General features: G+C 35.4%; 2 protein-coding genes across 2 annotated transcripts; both read right to left on the bottom strand.

Annotated features, from left to right (window-relative positions):
- Positions 1-9,589: 9,589 nt before the first annotated feature.
- Positions 9,590-10,051, bottom strand: LOC141904311 (uncharacterized). The gene has a single exon (XM_074792890.1). It carries the CDS (start codon positions 10,049-10,051, stop codon positions 9,590-9,592), a length of 462 nt encoding a protein of 153 aa, XP_074648991.1.
- A 1,323-nt stretch (positions 10,052-11,374) lies between these two features.
- On the bottom strand, positions 11,375-12,277 carry LOC141904310 (uncharacterized). The gene has a single exon (XM_074792889.1). It carries the CDS (start codon positions 12,275-12,277, stop codon positions 11,375-11,377), a length of 903 nt encoding a protein of 300 aa, XP_074648990.1.
- Positions 12,278-20,822: the final 8,545 nt, after the last annotated feature.

Here is a 20,822-nt window from a genome sequence, read left to right as displayed (position 1 = left end):
CCAAGATTCTTGCCAAGAAAAAAGAATTCTTGGATGGTACAGATCTTCTTGTCCCATTTCAGATAATTGAATTGATACAGTTTTGTTATTTAATTCAACATTTTAATACAATGAATCATTTTTAAATTCAAAATTATTCATGAAATGTATGTCATCTTTTCTAATTTGTTCTGAAATATCTTCTGGTTCAATGTTATCTGTTACATGTTTTGGTAATAATTCTTCAATAGGCCTGTATTTGTTACACTATGTTTTATGTATAATAATTCTTTTTCAATTCAGAGTGTTCTGTTCTTTCTAATCTATTAATTGAATCTTTTCTTTCTGGTCTAGTTTTAATTATTATCTCATCGTGGGTTCTTAAATAATCTATTAGTTTTTCACTTGTTTCAGTATCATCTTTAAATTCATCATAATCATATAATATAGGCCCACTAGAATCATCCTCACCTAGTAGTTAGTAATTAGTATTATATGCTGATCCATCATCATTATCAATATTAGTTTCATTAAAATCAGGTTGTGGTTCATCACTTATACCAGGGGCGTCACCAAAAGTATCCATTGGAATATCTTCTTCCATTTATATAATAAAAAATTAAAATTTAAAATATAATATCCCTCCAATTACAATTCCTATACAAGTTATTGCTAATTTAGTATTTTCATGTGATTTATTATCATTATTACTTTTAATTATTTCATGCTGAATATTATCAGTTTCAATATTTTCTGATGTATTGTAATCTTTTATGTTAGAATCATTATCCATCTAATATTCTGTTGATTGAATATGTTTTTTAATTTTTTCACCTTTCATTAGTTTTGGAGCAGTAATAATCTTTTTATTTATGTCATTTAATCCAAATGAATTATTTATTGTTGCAGTCTTAATTAAATTATTATAACCACTTATATTTCCCATCTTTAATACTAAATCATTTGAAATAATAAATAGATTAGAACCTATACAATAATTTAATCTTACATGAGATTTATCTAACTAATTTTGATATCTTACAATGTTTTCTGGAATCGATCTATTTTTATCATTATGAATTGAATCTTCAAATAAAACTTTAAATTGTTTCTGCGCGTCAAATGAAGTGTTATCATTTCCAACTATTGTGGATCTTTTTTCAATTTGTGCACCTAGAATACATATCAAATAAGTTCTAATAGATTTATTTATTCTCTGTATCCCAGCTTTAGTAAATCCTTCACTATTTTCTAAAATGAAATTAATCCATCCATTATTATTTTGTTGTATATTATTATGATATTTTGGTAATTCTTTCCAATTTAGTGTTCTCCTGTCTGTATTTGTCATTATTTTTCCAAACGCTTTAGTATATAATATTCCTAATCCACCCATTGTACCAATTATTGCTCTAAAATCATTATTTGAATTAAGATTAAATTCATTACATATTTTATAAAACTTTGAGAAAATTAATATTATCGTTTAGTTCATTAAAATATTTTTAACCTGGTAAAGGGCACTCTAATTCATTTAATATTAATTTTATTTGAAAATATGTATGACATCTAAAAAATGTAATTTTAATGGTAAACTTGGTTTATTTAAATGATCATTCCAACTTATACCACACGCTCTTGTTGCACAATAAACTGCAAAATTAAATTGGTTCTGTCAATACTTCATATTAGATTTTAATAATCATTGTTTTGCCTCATTTAAATTTTTAAAATTAATTACGTAAATATTGAATATATTTTCCAACTTTGCATTAAAATTATTAGTTTCAGTAACATTAATATCTAAAATATATGATGAATTCAAAACTTCATTTCTATATGAAATATCTTTATTAAAATCTATTGCAGGAATATTATATTAAATCGAGTCATTATATTGAAAAGCTTTTGGAAAACTATCTAGCATTTATATAATAAAAAAATTATTAATTTATTAATTTTTTAAATAATTTATCTTGTTCTTCAACTGTTATATTACCATTTAAACTTATTATATAATCTAATGTATTTTGTAGGTTATTAATTTCTTATATATTAGATTTAATTTTTTCTTTATAACTTTGTATATTTATTTTTGAACCTATCCCGGTTAATACACTTGAACTTAAACCTAAAGCTCCAATTGAGATAGATAAAGGTGTTAATGGTGAGAATAATGCTAGAAATGTTATTACAGAACTAATTGTAACAGAACTACTAATAATAAAATAATATATAATTTTACTTTATAAATACTTTTTAAATATTTTTTCTTTTTAATTTTTAAATCATTTTCAAATTCTAATATTTATTTTTCCGAATATAATTTTAATTTAGTTTTATTTATATCATGAGGAATAATAATATCAACATTATCAATTTTATCAACCATTTATTAAGAAAAGAAATTACTAATTAGTAAATTTATAAGCAACAAATAATACAATAACTGTTCCACCTAAAATCCAAATTATTTCATATTTCTTCTGTTCATTACTTGGGGTATAATAATCTGATCATTTAGGTTTGTACAATTGTGATTTTTCACGATTTGTTACTGCATTTTATAAATATAAAGTCATAGCTTCATCAACTGATTGAAAATCTCTATGTGTAAATTTCTGAATATATAATTCTTTATTGATGTAATCCATATAATTTTGTCTTTTTTCTCTATATTCTTCTGCTGCTTTATTATATTTTTCTAATGCTAAGTTATGTCTTCTTTTTTCTGCTAATGAACTATTTTTATCAACATGCTTAAATAAATACCCACCACCTGTAAATGCTAAAGCGTTAACAATTGCCGATCCTATAATAGTTATAATTGCAGAAGCCATTTATTTAGTAAAAAAATTACGCATTTATATAGGAGGAATATACTTTTGTTTTTCCAAATAATCAATAGTTAAATTAGATAAAGTAACTGCTAATGTTAATTTTAAAATGTCATTTATATCAAATCTATCAACATTTACACTTCCCATCATAAATACTTTTTAATACCATTGTATAACCAAAAGTTCCAACTGATAGTAATGCTCGATTATATATAAATATTTAGTTATCTTATTTATGATTATTTCAACATTTATGATATTATAATCTTCATCTAATTCATAAAATCTTAAAGACTCTCTAATTAAATCAGTAATCTTTTCTACATTAAAAGTTTCTTTATTTATAGATTTTTTCAAAATCAAATGTTTCATTAAAAAATGTAATATTTTTAATATATGTTATTACATCATTAATGTTAAGTTTCATTTCTTTCTCACGTTTAAAATAAAATCCAAAACATATACTCGGTCCTGCTGTTATATTCATTTATATAGTTAAAAACTTATTCTCCACATATTATTATTACTAATTCATAAATTACAGTAAAATTTTTTAAAATCAATTAAGTATCCATTATGATTTCTAATTTCTAATGTAAAATTATTGAATTTTGGAATACAAGGTTTGAAATCACATTCAGCTAAATTATAACTTATTTGCGTTCCAAATTGTTTAACATTTTTTTATGGTAAAATATTTAATATACTAGAATTACAAATTTTATCTTTAGTTGCTTCGAAAGTTTTTGTAGGATCAATTAAATTGCAATAGATATAAAAGTGTGTTAAAGGCATTAAATTTGAATTACCGTCTGAGTTTCCTGTAACAGTATATGGTTTAATTCCTAACATTTTAGCTATTGGTTTGTGTACCATAAATGCGTGTTTGGTTTCATCATCTAACTTTATTTTAATTTTATCAGAACTATTACTTTTTATAAATCTAATTGAACATTTATCTTCACTTCTAAGTTTTAATCGGGCTCTTCTGTTAATTTCTTGAGCTAATGTTTCTAAATTATATAATCCTGGTTTTAAAAATAGATGAAACCATTTATTTATATTTCTAACATGAATCATAAACAGTCTATGATCAATAGTTTTATCCGATATATCGTAAAATGAGTTACATAAACTTACATTTACTAATTTCAAATCTACGCAATTCTTAAATTCTCTATCTAATTGTACTGGTAAATTATGTTATTTAGAATTTATCAGTTTTCTAGAATCAACAAATATTCTATATTCTTTTAATTCTACCATTTATTTTACATATTTTTTTATTCAAAATCTATTTCATGGTGCCCTTTTTCATTCTTACCCTTATATATGAAATAGAAATCGCCAGAACATAATTCTTCTAAATCTTCACTAGATAATCTATGAAATCTATCTGGTAAATATGTTCTAAATTTATATTTTTTCCTTTTAATCCTTCATATTTTGAGTGAATTATTAATCTATCTCCATATTTGTTAGTAGCTGTATCAATATTTGTAATTAGATATTTCTTATGAATTGTTAATTCATTTAACTTCTTAAATTTATAATCTACAGATTTTACATTTGTAGTATCTTAATTCTATCTAGAAATGATTTGTTGTTCTCACTGTGTACTTGTTTTCTCTCCATTTTAATAACAAATTTTTATTAAAATTGAATTAAAGCCGATTAACATGTAATAATCCTTTTCATAATCTCATTCTCTTTTGACTCTTCTCTTTTAAATTTTAAGTTTTCTTCTAAATTTCAACCATTAACAACTGTGTGTATACAATCATCGAGAATATATCCTTTATCATCGAAAGGATTCAAACTTATCTTCTCTATCTCTTCAATGAACATCTCGTGATCTTGAGATCATAAACATTTCATCTTATGTTTTCTAACTTTTTCATTGAATATACAATTGATGTAATCTTTAAAATGAATGTTTTTTCGACTACACTTTTGGTAATTCCTTTCAATTTCTTTGATTTATGAGTTTTAGTTTTATGTGAATACATTTTAGATCTAATACCTATGAATTCAATCATTTCTTCATGTCCTTAAACTTCCCTGGCACCTTTTTATTATCATTGTTAAACAATTCATGATCTTTAGGATAATTACTGAAATCAAAATGATGTTTCAATGTTTTTAAATCATCTGTTATGTTATTAGTTTTTATCTTTAATATGTAACTGTCAGTATCAAAATATAAGATTTCTATATGCTTTTCTCCAAAATGAGGTTTTAATACGTTATAATAGAATTGATACATTAATAATAATAATATTTCTAAAACTGTTGCTCCAACATAAATTGGTTTATTAAATTTCATAGAAGTTCTCATATCATTACAGATTATTTTTGTAATCATATTTTTTAAATTCTAATATTTTATCCTTTTTATTTGGTAAAATCATTTTACAATAATCATGATTATCGCATAATTGCTTATGATTTAATAATGCCCTTTCATTACTGAATTTAGTTATACATTTTCTACATAGATATATTTTATTGTGATTATTTTCTGTTCTAAAAAATAAATCTATTTGTTTAATCCACATATAATGATTTTCACATTATACTATATCTATAACACCATTTGAATCATAATATTTTGAATACAAAGGCTCTAATGTAAAATGTTCAATTTTATTGCCTTTTGTATTTGGTAATTTGATTAAATCGAATACATTTATCTTTAGATTATTATCTCTTTCTATTTTTGGTGTATCTTTAATTCTAACTGGATAATTATCCATCTTATAATCATTTTCAAATTGTTTCTTATTTGTTAATCTATAAATATGTTGAATATAATCTTCAACTGGATGTAAGCAACTAATTATTGACCATAGAAAACATTAATCATCTTCAATTTGTACATTTATAACAGCATTAGTTTTTAATGGTAATTTGATATAACTTGATCCATTTATATTATCATCTTCATAACATGATAAATTATTTTCATCTATTGGTTTTGATTTAGTTTACTTATTATATTTTGTGTTATAAATATGTAAAGTCATAAATATTATTTCATCAAATATTATACCAGATCCTTCAAAATATTTCTCTTCTATTTTAGTTTTTATTTCATTATAACATTTATCTAATTTATCATCTATATGTTGTTTTGAAATAATATGTTGTGAATGAGAATTTATATTATATATTGGTTTATCTTCAGATTTTATAAATTTAACTTTAAATGATATGCTAATTTTATGGTATTCTACGTCTGTAATTATTTTTATAATATTTTTCTTATTTTCTAAATGTTTTTAATTTTCTTCTAATGTTTTACCTTTATAAAATTTAAACTCGATAGCAGCTGGTCCAATATCACTTTTAAATGCTTCGGTTATTTCAATATCTTTTTGATTATCTAATGAATTAATATAATTTCTAACATCTTCCATGTATGGCCTTTTATTGTTTATTTTATTTTTTATTCTTCTAATTGTCTTCTGTTTCTTATCATTATCATTATCATTATCAAAATATTCTTCACCTAAAATATCATTATTAATATTTCTAATATGACTTTTAGATTTTAAATGTTCTTTATGAAATCTTTTGTTACTGAATGATTGATCACATGTATCACATTTGTATATTTCTTTTTCATTCTTTAATTCATCGAATTTAGTTTCTAATATATCATCTTTATATTCTAAGTTTAATCTATTTTCTAAGTGAGATTTAGTTTTATTATGTCTTGCTTTTTGAGATTTATCTTTATTGATTTTACATGTTGGACAGTAGTACTTCTTATTTGCTTCCATTTTAATATCAAATTTTTTATTAAAATTGATTTTTGATATGAATATTTTGAGAGTAACAGGGATACTAGGGGTTCAGGTCAAAGGTCGAAAAATAAATTCGAGTGTGCGAGAATTTATTTTTCGACCTTTGGCCTGAACCCCTATTATCCCTAATACTGATATTGTCAGTAATAAAGTAGATGTCGGTTGATTGTTTCCACCAGTTTTTTCGGGGCGAAAAAAAATAAGCCTGGGGGATGATAGCAAATTAATCATTGGAATTAGTTATAGTTTTGGTTGCAGTGTTTGAGATGATGAGTCACATGATGAGTCACACTTTTTAATTACAGTACGGGGCAAAAACTGCACAAAGCTGTCCCATAAATAATTCTTAATGGGCGACATCTCACAAAGAGCACACACGCGAAAACGTTTAGTTTTAGTTTGGATTTGGCTGGCAACAAGATAACTCGGCTGTAAATTTTAGATCCCGAAGATCGTCGTCGAGCTTGTTTTATTTTGGACTTTGAAATAAGGCGGCGAGCAGAATGCATTTTTAATAATTTGAAAAAAATCTTTTTCGAAATCTGTTTTAGTATAGGTTCTTTGTTTTGTATTGAAATCGATATATTTTTCCAACCATTTGATTGATTTATTGACTCTTTCCATATACTAATTTTGATATCATTCCTTGATTTAGATAAAATTTTAACACTATAAAATGATAACATAATTAGGGTTTTCTGTTACTTCACAGAAAACCGTATTGAGATTCGCGAGTTTCTTATTAGGGTTTCTGCTGCTTGATTCCTGCTGATTATTATTTTAACATATTTTTACTGAGTTTCGTCACATAAAAATCATCTTCTATCAGATTCGACTACTAACAACTTTGAAACGAAATGCTAAACTCTGATAATAATATAACAGTCTCTTTCTGCGCGTAGTTTCTATGGATGTACTGTGCTTCCTATTTACGTGAAGTTACCTTAATATAACACCGGTGGACATAGCAATCATCAATCATGGCGCGCATACTGGCGCGAATCTGAAAGTTTGTGACGTCTTTTCATAAATAAATAAAGAAGGAATGCTCCGAGAATATCCAAATCACAGGTTAGTGTGAATAACTGGGGTTCGACCATTCACAAGTTAAAAATGTACTTCCTTGTTTGTGAGGTAAGTTTATTCATACTGTTATTAAAAGCAGTTCCTTTTAAACATTCTATAATAGTATAGTTTTGTTCATGGATATCAATACTTCGAAAAATCAACAGCGGTTTATTTATTTATTGTACCGGTACGCGTTTTGTTAATTGAATTTAATTGGTCCGGTCCAAAAGGCGGGTCATACTAGTTAGCCTCAGAAAATGTCAGCGTCGGTGATACCTTGTTATCGTCGATATTAAACGGTCTAAAGTCAGTTTATACATCACATACATTACAAATTGGAGGTCCCTTGTACACGTACATCACATCGTGGCGCAGCGGTGATGGTAATGTCATAGAAGAACATAGTCAGTTGAAAATACCTACCCACTGCACCGATAAAGAATGATTGCTAGCCAGAGACCAGTGACAGTCAGTAATGGGGAGTGATGGTACCGTTCGTGATTATGTTTTTATAATGGTTATTGGACGTCAATTTCATATGTGAATTGTAGTCCCCATCTGATCGCTTCACATGTCAGACTGACTTGTCACTCCTTAACTAATAGTAACACTATAAGGCCTGCATAGTTTACCCTATAAGCCAAATTTGTGCTTTGGGCCAAATAAGGTTTTCTCATTTAGTCGACTTTTTTCGGAACTAATAATAACCGAATATGCGCTTAAACTGTCACTAGGGAATGGTAAAAACACCGTAGCTACGTTCTTCTCGATGTTATTTCCCCCAAAACCCGGCACATTAGTACTTTGCGCGTAGTAGCACATGCGCGTAGTAGCACATGTGGGTCAACATATCCATGTTGTGAGTTGACCCCTAGGTGGCACTCTTTCGAAAAACGGAATGTAACGAACTGATTTCGGGTGAAATCTTTGCTCGCATCCCTGAACGACATTCTATCCAGAAAGGCAGAAACCCGTTATCGCTGCTTGCAGCTATATTTAGGGTTTTCTGTTACATCACAGAAAACCCTATTGAGATTCGCGTGTGGCTCGATGGGATTTTAAGTGGTGGCTTTTGAATACGTCCGACAAATAACAAACTCCGGATATCAAATTGATGTTTCTTTATTCAACGGATTTTGGACGATTCAAATCTGTAAACAGATAATACAAACTTATAATATCTGAGCTATTTCTAGATTGCGCAATACAAAATAAACCTTTATCTTGCATCATAATATTTCGCCTTAATTTAATGGAATTACTTCTCTATTTCACTGATTTATGTTATACTCTTATACTACGGAATATTCTCTTATGTTATTACACCATAATCTACTAAATTAACACTGCAAATAGTATAAAATACTCACTGAATTTAAATCCCATGTATACACCTCATGATACGACATTTCACTACTAATTATTGTTCCTCCACGGGAAGTAATACAGCTATTCTAGTGATTGCACGCTGATACGATCCGGTCACGGTTTTCACTTCTACATTTCGAATAAGTCCATCATCGCTCGGAAATACATGTGATATTCGGCCCTTACACCATTTACTACGGATCGGATTCGGTTCGTGGAGTAACACGATATCCCCCACTTTCACATCACGTTTCGCAGTATTCCATTTCCTCCGTGGAGCAAGATGAGGAAACACATCTCGATACCATTTTTTCCACCACGCATCAAGGATTTTTTGACAATATCCTACGCAATATTCTACGGATTTCGCGTCTCGGCAAATGGACCATGCGGTACGTCATCGGATGCTCTGCCCAACAAAATTCCGTTCGGACAAATGTAACTGCCATCATTTGGATCACTGGAGTTCACTCCAATTGGCCGTTCGTTAACGAGATTTGCTACTTCAAATTTAATAGTTTGAAGTTAAAACGGCGCAGGTACTTTTTCTCCAATCACAATTTTCAAATTCATTTTAACGGATTTCACCAATGCTTCAGCGCAACCGTTCTGATGCGGCGCTAACGGTGTAATGAACTGCCACGAAATTTCGCGATTTGCGCACCAGAACCGAATTTCCTTTTGTGCAGCTACTAGTTGAGACCCATTATCACTCAACATCGATTCCGGTTTTCCTCTTACAGATAGAAAACGTCGAAAGGTTTGAATAAATTCCTGTGCCGAGTAATCAAGCGCGATATCGCAATACACTGCACGAGTCGCGAGACAGGTGAAAATAACCCCCCAAACTTTCATTGTTGTCATTCGCTTGATTCGGACGTTAAACGGTCCAAAAAGATCGCACGCGGTGTGTTGAAACGGAGGGCTCGGATTCAATCGAATACTCGGAAGGTCAGCCATGTACTGATCCTCCACTTTTGCACACATTTCACGACAAAATAAACAACTGCGCACTACCGATTTAGCTAACCGATTCAACCCGATTATCCAGAATCCTCGTCGGACCTTCGCGGTTGTCGCTGCAACTCCAGGATGACCATATCGATGCTGATGTTCCGCGATAAGTTTCGATATGAAATGATCCTTTGGTAATAGAACGGGATGATTCTGATCATAAGCTACATCAGCGTTTCCAAGTCGACCTCCCACTCGGATAATCCCTGCAGCATCTACAAACGGCGATAATTTCCGAAATTCCACTTCATATTTCCGATTTCTAACTTCACGATTGTGCTTTTCGCGCACTTTAATTCGGCTGCAGTAACTTCTCCCGTTTGAAGTTGTTCTTTCTTATTCCGAACTCTCGCCTGCAAATTTTTCACAAATCGAAGAACCATTGCAACGAGGCGTATCAGACGATTCAACGTGCTAAATTTCTGCAACGCACTTATCTCGAATCTTGGTTTTGTGACCATAACGCACCCTAGTTTTTGTTCGGAATCATTTATCTCGGTTGTTTCGGTAGGATACGACACTGGCCATTCATCTTTCGGTTGACGCAGAAATTCTGGCCCACCAACCAAGCGAACATCTAAATCGGATTCATTGATTCCACGGCTAATATCATCGGCCACATTCTCAGTCGACGGACAATGGCCGTAATAACTACGCTCAGTTTTAGACAGAATTTCGCCGATCCTATTCGCAACAAATGTTTTATATACCCGCGAGTCATTCTGAATCCACGAGTAAGCAATCATCGAATCAGTGAAAATGTGAACGTTCTTGATCTCAAGTCTCGATTCAACCTTGATAGTCTCATAAATTCTACAGCCCAATACCAATGATTGTAGTTCTTTTCGTGGAAGACTTATCGTACGAATAGGTGCAATCCTCGACTTCGCCAACGCAAACTTTATCTCCACCTTTCCATCTCCACATATCCAACGTAAATATGCAACACTCCCGAAAGCGACATTTGATGCATCACATAAAATGACAAGGTCTGGATCTGACGCCGCATTTGCCGGAGTTAGACATCGATCAAACTTCCGTGTTTCCAGCTTACGAATTTCCTCAATCCATCTTAACCATTTGTCTTGCACCTTCTCTGGTATCGGTTGATCCCAATCAAGATTTTCTCGCCATAATTCCTGCAGTCCGATTTTCCCTTTAACAATGACAGGCGCACCAAATCTGATGTAAAATGGACATATGAATTGAGATCTTATCCTCGTCTCGATACCAAATGACTCCGAGCACTTTCTCAACGTTGTCTTCATTGTTGTCTTCATCCTCCCGGCCCGATAATTATGCATTCGAGTACCAATGCTTGATCTGGAAATGTCCCGATTCCAAAATTTTATCGATCTCACATCTTCGCTTTTCTAAATCGAAAACGGTATTCACACTATCTGCGATGTCATCCATATATCGACATTGCTTAATCGTTGCGACGGCATCTGGATACTGTGTTTTATATTGATCCGCAGTCATATCCATTGCAATATTTGCGAGAGCTGGTGACGATACATCTCCAAATGTTAAGACCATCTTGACGTAAATATCTGGATCTCGATTCGACTCATAATTTCGCCATAAGAATCGATGCGTTTGAGTATCGAAACCTGGGCTAACGAGAACTTGATGGTACATCTTTTTGACATCTCCGACCAATACATACTCTCTTTCACGCCAGCGAATCAACACTCCGAGTAAATTGTTGAGATGATCACCGCATTTACTCAAATAATCATTTATCACATGACCTCTATAGTTCTCAGCTTGATTGAAGACCATACGGCACGGATGAGTTGGTTTATCTGGTCGAACTACAGCATGGTGACTCATATAATGAACAGGCCCACGATAATTTTCGATTTCTTCAGCCGTCATTTTCTTTGCCGAACCGGACTTCACTAGTTGCTCAACTTGCTCATTATAAATCTCAGCTAATTTCGGGGATTTCTGCAATCGTTGTTCCAAACCGCGCAATTTCGCAAATGCTTGATAATAATTATCTAGTAGCTGATTTGGATCCTTTTTCCACGGTAACGGAATTTGCCACCGATTTCCGATTCGAATGGCGGACGAACGAATCTCTAATTCTTCTTTCCCTTCGATCGCAGTTTTGATTTTTTCGCCCAGTTGTCTTTCTTGACAGCACCAGTTCAAACAAACACCCATTTCTTCGGTTTCCCAGAATCTCGACATGTCTGTAGGGTCGTGTTATTTAGTCAAAATTACTTTTCCCGGACTACAACGTTTATCTTCTTTATCAGAACGACCAAACACTACAGGACCGAATATTGTTTCACGCAAACCATAATCACCCTTGTGAATTATAAAACCAGTATGAAATTCGATATTGTCGACGCCGATTAAAATGTCAACCGAACCAGGTTCAGTATCAATATCTTCCGACTGAATCATAAACAAATCGCATATTTCCGCTTTGTCAACACGATACAAATTTTCACAGATTTTCGGAAAGCCAATCGCTTCAATTTTACGACTTTATCTCCGGAGATTGCTGAAATTTCAATTTCGTATAGTTTCGTTTTTAATTTTTGCACTGAATCTCCAACCGTGACAATCTCCACTTCGATTTCGTCGCCTTCTAAATCCAACTCTTCAGCCAAATCTTGACGAATTAGTGTTAACTGTGATCCACTATCTAGGAGGCAGCGCACGCGTTCATTTGCTACCACTACCGGCAAAATCGGTAGTAGACATTCTCCTTTTTGATTTCGACAATTTCCGACCGTTCCGCTTACTGTCTGACCAGGGTCGTTTTCGGTTCCCGAAGTCTTCTCGAAGTTTGCTCCATGTAACAGAATATGATGTGAGTATCGACATGCAGGTTCAGGACATGCAGGTTCAGCCAGCTCATTAATTTAGTAGTTGTTTATCGTCCACCTGCTCAGACCACAAAGACATTTCTTGTTGAATTTTCAACGTTCCTTGAGACTTTTTTGATATCGCCAGGTTGTTTGATAATAGTTGGTGATTTCAATTTTCACGTTGACGATACCGTGCGACGCGATGCCCAACAGTTTCTTGATCTATTACGCAGTTTTGGGTTCTTACAACATTTACAAGGACCGACCCATCAGAAGGGCCACACCCTAGACTTAGTGATCACTCGTGAAACCGATAAATGTGTATCAAATTTTATCGTTGATACGTCATTGCCGTCAGATCATAGTCTTATTGTATTTAATTCGTTTTTATCTAAACCGTTTCCGTTGACGGTCGAACGTGTGTCCAGGAACCTCCGAGCGGTGGATAAGAACGTGTTACTGGAAACAGTTCGCAACATATCTTTTGAGAATACCGAGACCGGGACTGTTAATTCTTTGGCGAATGACTATGATGCTAAGATGAAGTCAGTTTTGGACTATCTAGCGCCAGAAAAGACTAAAACTTTCACCGATAAGCCTCGCGCTCCATGGTATGGACCCAATCTCCAGGCTGCTAGGCGTGTTTTACGTAGCCACGAACGGAAGTGGATCTCATCCAAATTAGAGGTCGATAAACAGATTTATCATGCCAATCGGATTGAGTACCATAGTTTGTTGCAAGAAGCCTCAAGATCCTATCATCGCGGTTGGATAGCAGACTGTACCGATCAGAGAAAGTTATTCACCCTTGTCGATGAATGGACAAGTGATAAGAAGTCTGTAATTTCCGCGCTGCCAGAGCACAGCAATCCCAAAGAACTGGCTAATCGATTTTTTTTGTTGTGAAAATTGCCAAACTATGTAATTCTTTTATTGATGTACCACTCCCTCGTTTTCCTTTTATAGATCTTGGTCATTCCTTCAATAGTTTTAGTACGGTTACTGAAAAGTCTCTCAACGACATTATCACTTCAATGACCAATAAGTCATGTTCAATTGATCCGATTCCCACTACTTTTCTAAAACAATGTTTACCTGAAGTTTTACCAAAGTTAGTCGATATTTTTAACTTGTCCCTCACTGAGGGCACAGTTCCTGACTCTTTCAAAATAGCAACAGTCAGGCCAATGTTGAAAAAGCCAGGTCTTAATTCAAATGTTTTATGTAACTATCGACCTGTCTCTAATCTACCTTTTATCAGTAAAGCTATAGAGCGGCATGTATTGAATGATTTGAGTCAGTATTTATCCGATAATAACCTCTTCTCAACATTTCAGTCTGCCTATAGGAAGTTCAATAGCACCGAAACGGCAGTTTTAAAAGTACACAATGATATTTTGTTAGCTCTTGATAATCACGATGAAGTAGTGCTCGTCTTATTAGATCTAACTGCGGCTTTTGACACCATAGATCACGGTATTCTATTGAATAGATTACAGAATCGGTATGGAGTGAAAGATGTTCCTTTAGAATGGTTTAGGTCATATTTAGAAAATAGGTATCAGCGTGTCGTGATTGACAGATCGTCATCTCAAAATGTTAAACTCATGTGTGGTGTACCTCAGGGGAGTGTACTAGGCCCTACACTTTTCAGTTTATATCTTGCACCAATCGAAGAAATTATTATTAAACATAAACTCGACTAAATGTTATATGCCGATGATACCCAGATTTATTTCGTCTGCAAGAGTTGTGCAGCTTCTAAATCAAGAGTTGAGAAGTGTGTTGACGAAATAAAGGAATGGTTGAAGTGCAATAGACTTGTTTTTAATGATAGTAAGACAGAGGTTATACATTTTACGTCAAAATTTCGTAAGGGAGACAAGCTATCAAGTATTAGAATAGGAGATGACAGTATAGTGATCCGCAGCTGAATTGTACTTTCAAAAAGATCAAACGATTAATATACGTAGGTTTCTTGGCATGGTCCTGGGAGAACACACGCATTGTTCCTTGTGTACGATAATACATTATCCGCCTTAATGGTTGTTTGTCTGAAACATTTATACTTGTATCAGACGAGCATTCTAAATCACTTTGAAGGTAATCACGGCGCTGTAGTCATGAGAAGAATTCGTGGAAATGAGCAATTATGAAATCAACTTATGAAACACTCGCTGACCCTTAGTCTGATAATTCGATAATAAGGAGTAATATTAAAGAGTAATATTAAAAAGTAATATTAAAGAGTTTTATTATTTTAATTAATAAGAGTTTGTGTGTTTAAATTTGAATGTACTAATAATGATAAAGAATATAAATAAGAAAGATGATATTTCGGCTTACATTGTATATTACTATTTAGACAAAATTAAATACCATTCATTGTGGGAATTGTAATCATTGGATAAGTTAAAATAAATGAGTTCGAGGGTTGGAAAAATAGTATATATGTAATCTCTTCGGTGCGGTTGAGAAGGAGAGCAGACCGGCAGGTATCATGACGTCGAGGGTCGGGTTAAAGTTAGCAGCGAATGAAAGGTCTAGGAATCAGGACCCCAGCTCTGCGTCGTGGTGCTGCGTTGGTTGCTCGTTCCCTTTTACGGCTGGCCGCAAGCAGGGTTCTGGATTTTTCTTGGGTGTGGACGCAGCCGTATAAAAGGGGCCGCACCTCGAGAGAGAGCGGACTCTTTTGGAAAGCATTTTCAGGGGAAGCATTAGAAGACTATAGAACAGATAACTTTCGGCTATCCGGTTGAATTGCATCTTCTTGTGTGCGGGATTTGTAACAAAATTCTAAATTAAAAGGTAGGGAATTTTATAAATTGTTGAGACTATAGTTCAGTTAAAATTGTAGAATTAAAGTTGAGTATTATCATATTTAAATCCGGAGTTCCTTTTATTCCTTGGTTTTCGGGTTTCTGTGTTCGTGGTCGACTTTCTCGCCAGGGACCGGAGTTTGTAATAGAGGAAAAAGACAATAGAGAAAGGGACCGCGGAACATATTGGTGCCGAAACCCGGGAACTCCGGAATAATATATAATAAATTAGCTACTTTAAATTCCAATTTAAATAACACAAAAAAATTTCTGAATTTCTAATACGATAGTATTATATATAATTTCTGAATTATGGATGAAGAGATCATAGAGGCCCAAGAAACCTATGATTTTCTGTTAGAAGTATTCACGGATGGCCTATACGGTCTCTATTGGGCGGAGCAGGATGCGAACGCATCCGGTGACGAGGAAACATTTGAGCTTATTGTAAATGCTAATGGGCCAAAGTTAAGGCACCTTCGAAATTGCCTCGTAGAAACCGCGGAAGTGCTGGGAAAAGAGCACAAAGACCCCTCATGGGCGGAAAGCTCTAGGTTTTATGCCATGATCTTTCAATAAATTCCATACATTGGCATTATTCCTACGAATTTTAGGGATAATAATAATAATAAGATAATAATAAGAATAATAATAATAGTAATATCAGTTAGAATATCGGTAATAGTAATAATGATTTTAACAATAGAAATTTTGAATGAATTTTTTTTACAATGACGACTCGAAGTCGGGCCCAAGGGGATCCGGGTACGGCTGCTGATAGTTCGGTCAGCAATGACACAGTCATGCGGGCGCTGACCGGGCTTCAGGAGCAGATGGGCTCAGCAGCAGCGTTTGTAAATTACAGCCTCCTTCCGAAATTCACAGGCCGGGACAATCAAGATGTGGATGAATGGTTTAGGGGATATGATAGGCTCGCTGACCTCAGAGGCTGGACCACTGAGGACAAAAAGAAACAGATTTTCTGGTTTCTGTCCGGACCTGCTTTGGTCCTTTTCAACGATCTGCACATCGATCAAGAGACCGATGCGGCTGGCAACTTAAAAATTACCCCTTGGGATGATATCGTTGCTGCTTTCATAAAACAGTTTAGCCCGACAACTTGGGCCATAGTCAGGGAATCTGCCCTGACAACCATGAAACAGGGGGAGGGGCAACCGATTGACCAATTTGCTGAGGACATCGATCGGTTGGCTTCTAGCTTAAAGTTCTCTGATCACCAGAAGAAAATGTTGTTAATTAACAACTCGAAACCGGAAATTTCCTTTTATCTGCTGTCCCAGCGGCCCGCTACTTTTAGAGATGCCTGGGAGGCCGGTAGGATGGCAGAACACATAGAAAAAAAGAAGAAAACTGCCCCCTCGGTTAATCAGCTTGAGGCAAGCCCGAATCAGGAGGTACGAGAAGTCATGGCTGAATTGCGTGACATGTTTAAACAACTCATGTCAACTCAAAATAGGGATTCGAACCCTAGACGCCATGACCAGCATGAGAGGGGAGTATCTCCAGATGAAAGGCGATCTCTACAGAGATCAAGCGGAGGGAGCGTGATTTGTTACCGCTGCCACGCCCCGGGACATTACGCCCGTAACTGCCCTACCTGGCAAGTGGATCAGGGATATCAGAGGCGCCCAGACGACAGAAATCTTAATAATTCTAGCCCGGCAAACTCTAGACGTTATTACAACAATAGAAGATTTAGCAATCAACGCCCAGGGTTGAATTGGCCAAATCAGGGAAACGCCATGGGACCTCATCCTGTAGGAGACCAGCAAGGGTGGGGTCGAACCACCACAAATGGTCGCCCCAGTGTAGCCAACGAACATCCTATGAGGAATGGCCGCCCAGTGACGAATCGACAATACGGCCCGCAACAAATGCGTCGCTAGGGGAATCTGATTTCTGGTGGGATGATAGTCACTACTATCAACACTGGTATTACGATGATTCTTCCTGTAGAAATGGTGATTTTTATAATGAGGACATGTATTTGTCGTCGCAATCGTGTCTAGATGATTGCGAATTATTTGATCCATCAGAATATGATCAAGACTTGAAAACTGATTGGACTGATTCTTATTATTTTGATGAAACTGAACTTAAAGATTATTCTGGAACGTTCTCTGAGTGTCGTACACCCTCGTGGGGGGCAGATCATTTTTATAACGGTCAAGACAAAGAATCTGAATTTGAAAATGACTTAAAAGAAGATGAAGTTCGATTTGGGGATAAATTCTATGGAGAAGGGCATAAAAAAGTCACATTTTGTGATCCGGTGGTTATAGATGAGATTCAAACGAATAAATCATGCCTTAATGTGTGTTATGATAGTAGGCCGCGCTGCAGTCTGAATGTCGATCCGGGGAATTCGACGACTGGCGACGGTATGCGGGAACAGGGTTCTCCGATAATTAAGGGGCATGAAGTCGCGCAACAGAGTTGCCCTGCGACAGTTGAATCAGCGGTACAATGCGAAATTATGCCATCAAATAAAATTAATCACAAGGTAAAATACTCAGAGAGTAAAATACTAAATCAGGGTGTGGTCGAAGATACAAATCAGTCCGAATTGAAGTCACCAAGGTCAGCGGAAGCTGCCTTCTGCCAAAAAGAGGCTGAATTAGCTAACACATTTTCGCAGGAAGAATCTTTTAATTTTTCTCGACCGAATGAGAGTTCGGATAATGGGTTGTATGGGTGTAACGAGGGAAGTGACTTGGTTCAAGACGAGGTTGTCGTAGACTCAGAGGCCGAAAAGGACGAGTCGACACGTAATACAGAGGTTTTTAGTGGAGTTTCTGCCTCCACAATCGACGAACAGGACGGGGTTACCCAGAACTATTTTCCGTCAATAATGGCTACTGTTGCTAATCGGGTAGTTGGTCATCATTCTGGTATACCACTTAATATTCTTATTGACACCGGCGCGGAAATATCCGTTTTAAATAGTGGTTGTTTACATAGAAATCCGCAGATTCAGTCAGGTGAAACGCGAGAAGGACTATTCCATTCCGCTCGTGGGGTAGATGGAAGTAAGTTTAACTTGAGAGGATTAGTAGACATAAACTTTCAGCTGGGTAATCTAGATCTCACCCATTCTATGTATGTTGTCGATGACGTGAGCTCCGATGTTATTCTCGGAGCAGACTTCCTAGAACAGCAACATGCTGTTATTGATTACGGCAAGAAAGCTCTCCTGCTGCCAGGTGCCGACACAATCCATTTTAGTAGCAATACAGTCAATCTAGGAAAACCCTCGACAGTTAAAGTGACCGAAATGACAATTGTCCCACCTTCGTGTGAAGTAATTGTGAACGGGAACTGTTTGTCGGACAAACCTCCAGCGCCGTTTGCTGTATTTGAGCCATCTAACCATCTTCGCACTCAGGATTTGTTAGGCGCTAGGTCAGTAGTTGATGTCACTTCAACAGGGATTCCCATTAGGGTCATGAACCCTACATCCCGACATGTGACCTTGTATGAGGGTACGTGCTTGGGTCATTTATGGACAGAGGGATGGACGCTGTCAACTAAGGGGGATTTTGGCCAGCTTCCAAGGCCACCAGAGGTCAATTTTACTCAGGTTAACGAGCCGCAGACATCAGCTGACATAGGACTACCTGAGATCGATCTAGTCAAGTCTGACCTGATGCCGTCACAACGAACAAAACTTCTTAAGTTACTGCACTCGTACAAAGATGTTTTTGCTAGGTCCCCAGAGGAATTGGGTAAGACGGACTTTGTCAAACACGTTATAGACACTGGAGATGCACCCCCTATTCGGAAGAGGCCATATAGGGCAACCCCTCGTATGCAGGAAGTCATCGACACTCATGTAAAACAAATGTTGGACAATGGAATTGTTCAATATAGTACGAGCCCTTGGGCTGCCCCAGTGGTGTTAGTACAGAAAAAGAGCCCAGACGGTGAGGTCAAGTGGCGATTTTGTGTAGATTATAGAGCACTCAATGCTGTCACTCGGACTGATTCTTTTCCCTTGCCGAGGATTGACGATTTATTAGCTCAAGTTGGACAGGCATCACCGAGATATTTTAGCTCACTTGACCTCTTGAGCGGTTATTGGCAGGTTGGTGTAGATGAAGCTAGCAGAGAAAAGACTGCATTTATAACTGGTCTGCTAGAATTCAAGGTATTGCCTTTCGGTTTGAAATCAGCTCCATCGACTTTTCAAAGACTTACGGGTGGTCTTCTTAGGAATTTGATCGGGAAGTTTTGCCTTGTATACCTAGATGATATTATCTGCTATTCAGACTCGTTCGACTCCCACTTAGAACATTTGGCGCGAATTTTTGATCGTTTCCGAGCGTCAGGGCTTCGTCTGAACCCTAAGAAGTGCTACTTCGCACTCAAGGAAATCAACTTCTTAGGTCACCGTTTATCATAAGACGGCATTGCTACCGACCCCGAAAAAGTAGCAGCGGTCCAGAACTGGCCCATTCCAACCACCCTAAAACAACTGCGCAGCTTTCTTGGGTTTACCAATTACTATAGGCGATTCTGTAAGGGGTATAGTACTATAGCCGCGCCGCTCCATAATCTAACCAAGAAAAGTGTTCCATATAAATGGGATGCTGCATGTCAACGAGCGTTTGACACCTTGAAACACGCAATGCTCGAAGTTCCTATTCTGGCCTATCCCATATATGGGGGAGCTCCATTTTTACTATATACGGATGCCTCTGACGATGGCATTGGCATGGTATTAGCACAGGTTCAGGAGGGCACTGAGAGAGCAATCGCATATGCAGGGCGTGGGTTAACAAAAGCCGAAAAGAATTACTCCACCACGGACCGTGAACTTCTCGCAGTAGCGGCAGGAGTTCGGAAATTCGAACCCTATCTGAGGGGATATCACTTTGAAATAATAACTGACCATAGCTGTCTCCAATATCTAAAATCAATGAAGAATTTGTCGGGTCGTTTGGGTCGCATAGCGCTTTATCTTGAACAGTTTGATTATTCTATCTCTCATCGTCCGGGGAAATCGCACGGCAATGCTGACGGTCTATCGCGGAGACCGTATCCTGAGCCCCAGATCGAAGAGGACACGATTGAGGC

Source organism: Tubulanus polymorphus, chromosome 4 (assembly GCF_964204645.1).
Source record: "Tubulanus polymorphus chromosome 4, tnTubPoly1.2, whole genome shotgun sequence".
NCBI classification, from domain to species: Eukaryota; Metazoa; Nemertea; class Palaeonemertea; order Tubulaniformes; family Tubulanidae; genus Tubulanus; species Tubulanus polymorphus.
Note: the sequence above shows the minus strand (reverse complement) of the source record. Positions and strands in the feature narration are given on the sequence as shown.

Bases quoted from the DNA above. Each gene is read 5' to 3' on its own strand.
- LOC141904310 (XM_074792889.1), bottom strand. From the start codon at position 12,277: ATGTCGAGATTCTGGGAAACCGAAGAAATGGGTGTTTGTTTGAACTGG.
- LOC141904311 (XM_074792890.1), bottom strand. From the start codon at position 10,051: ATGTGTGCAAAAGTGGAGGATCAGTACATGGCTGACCTTCCGAGTATT.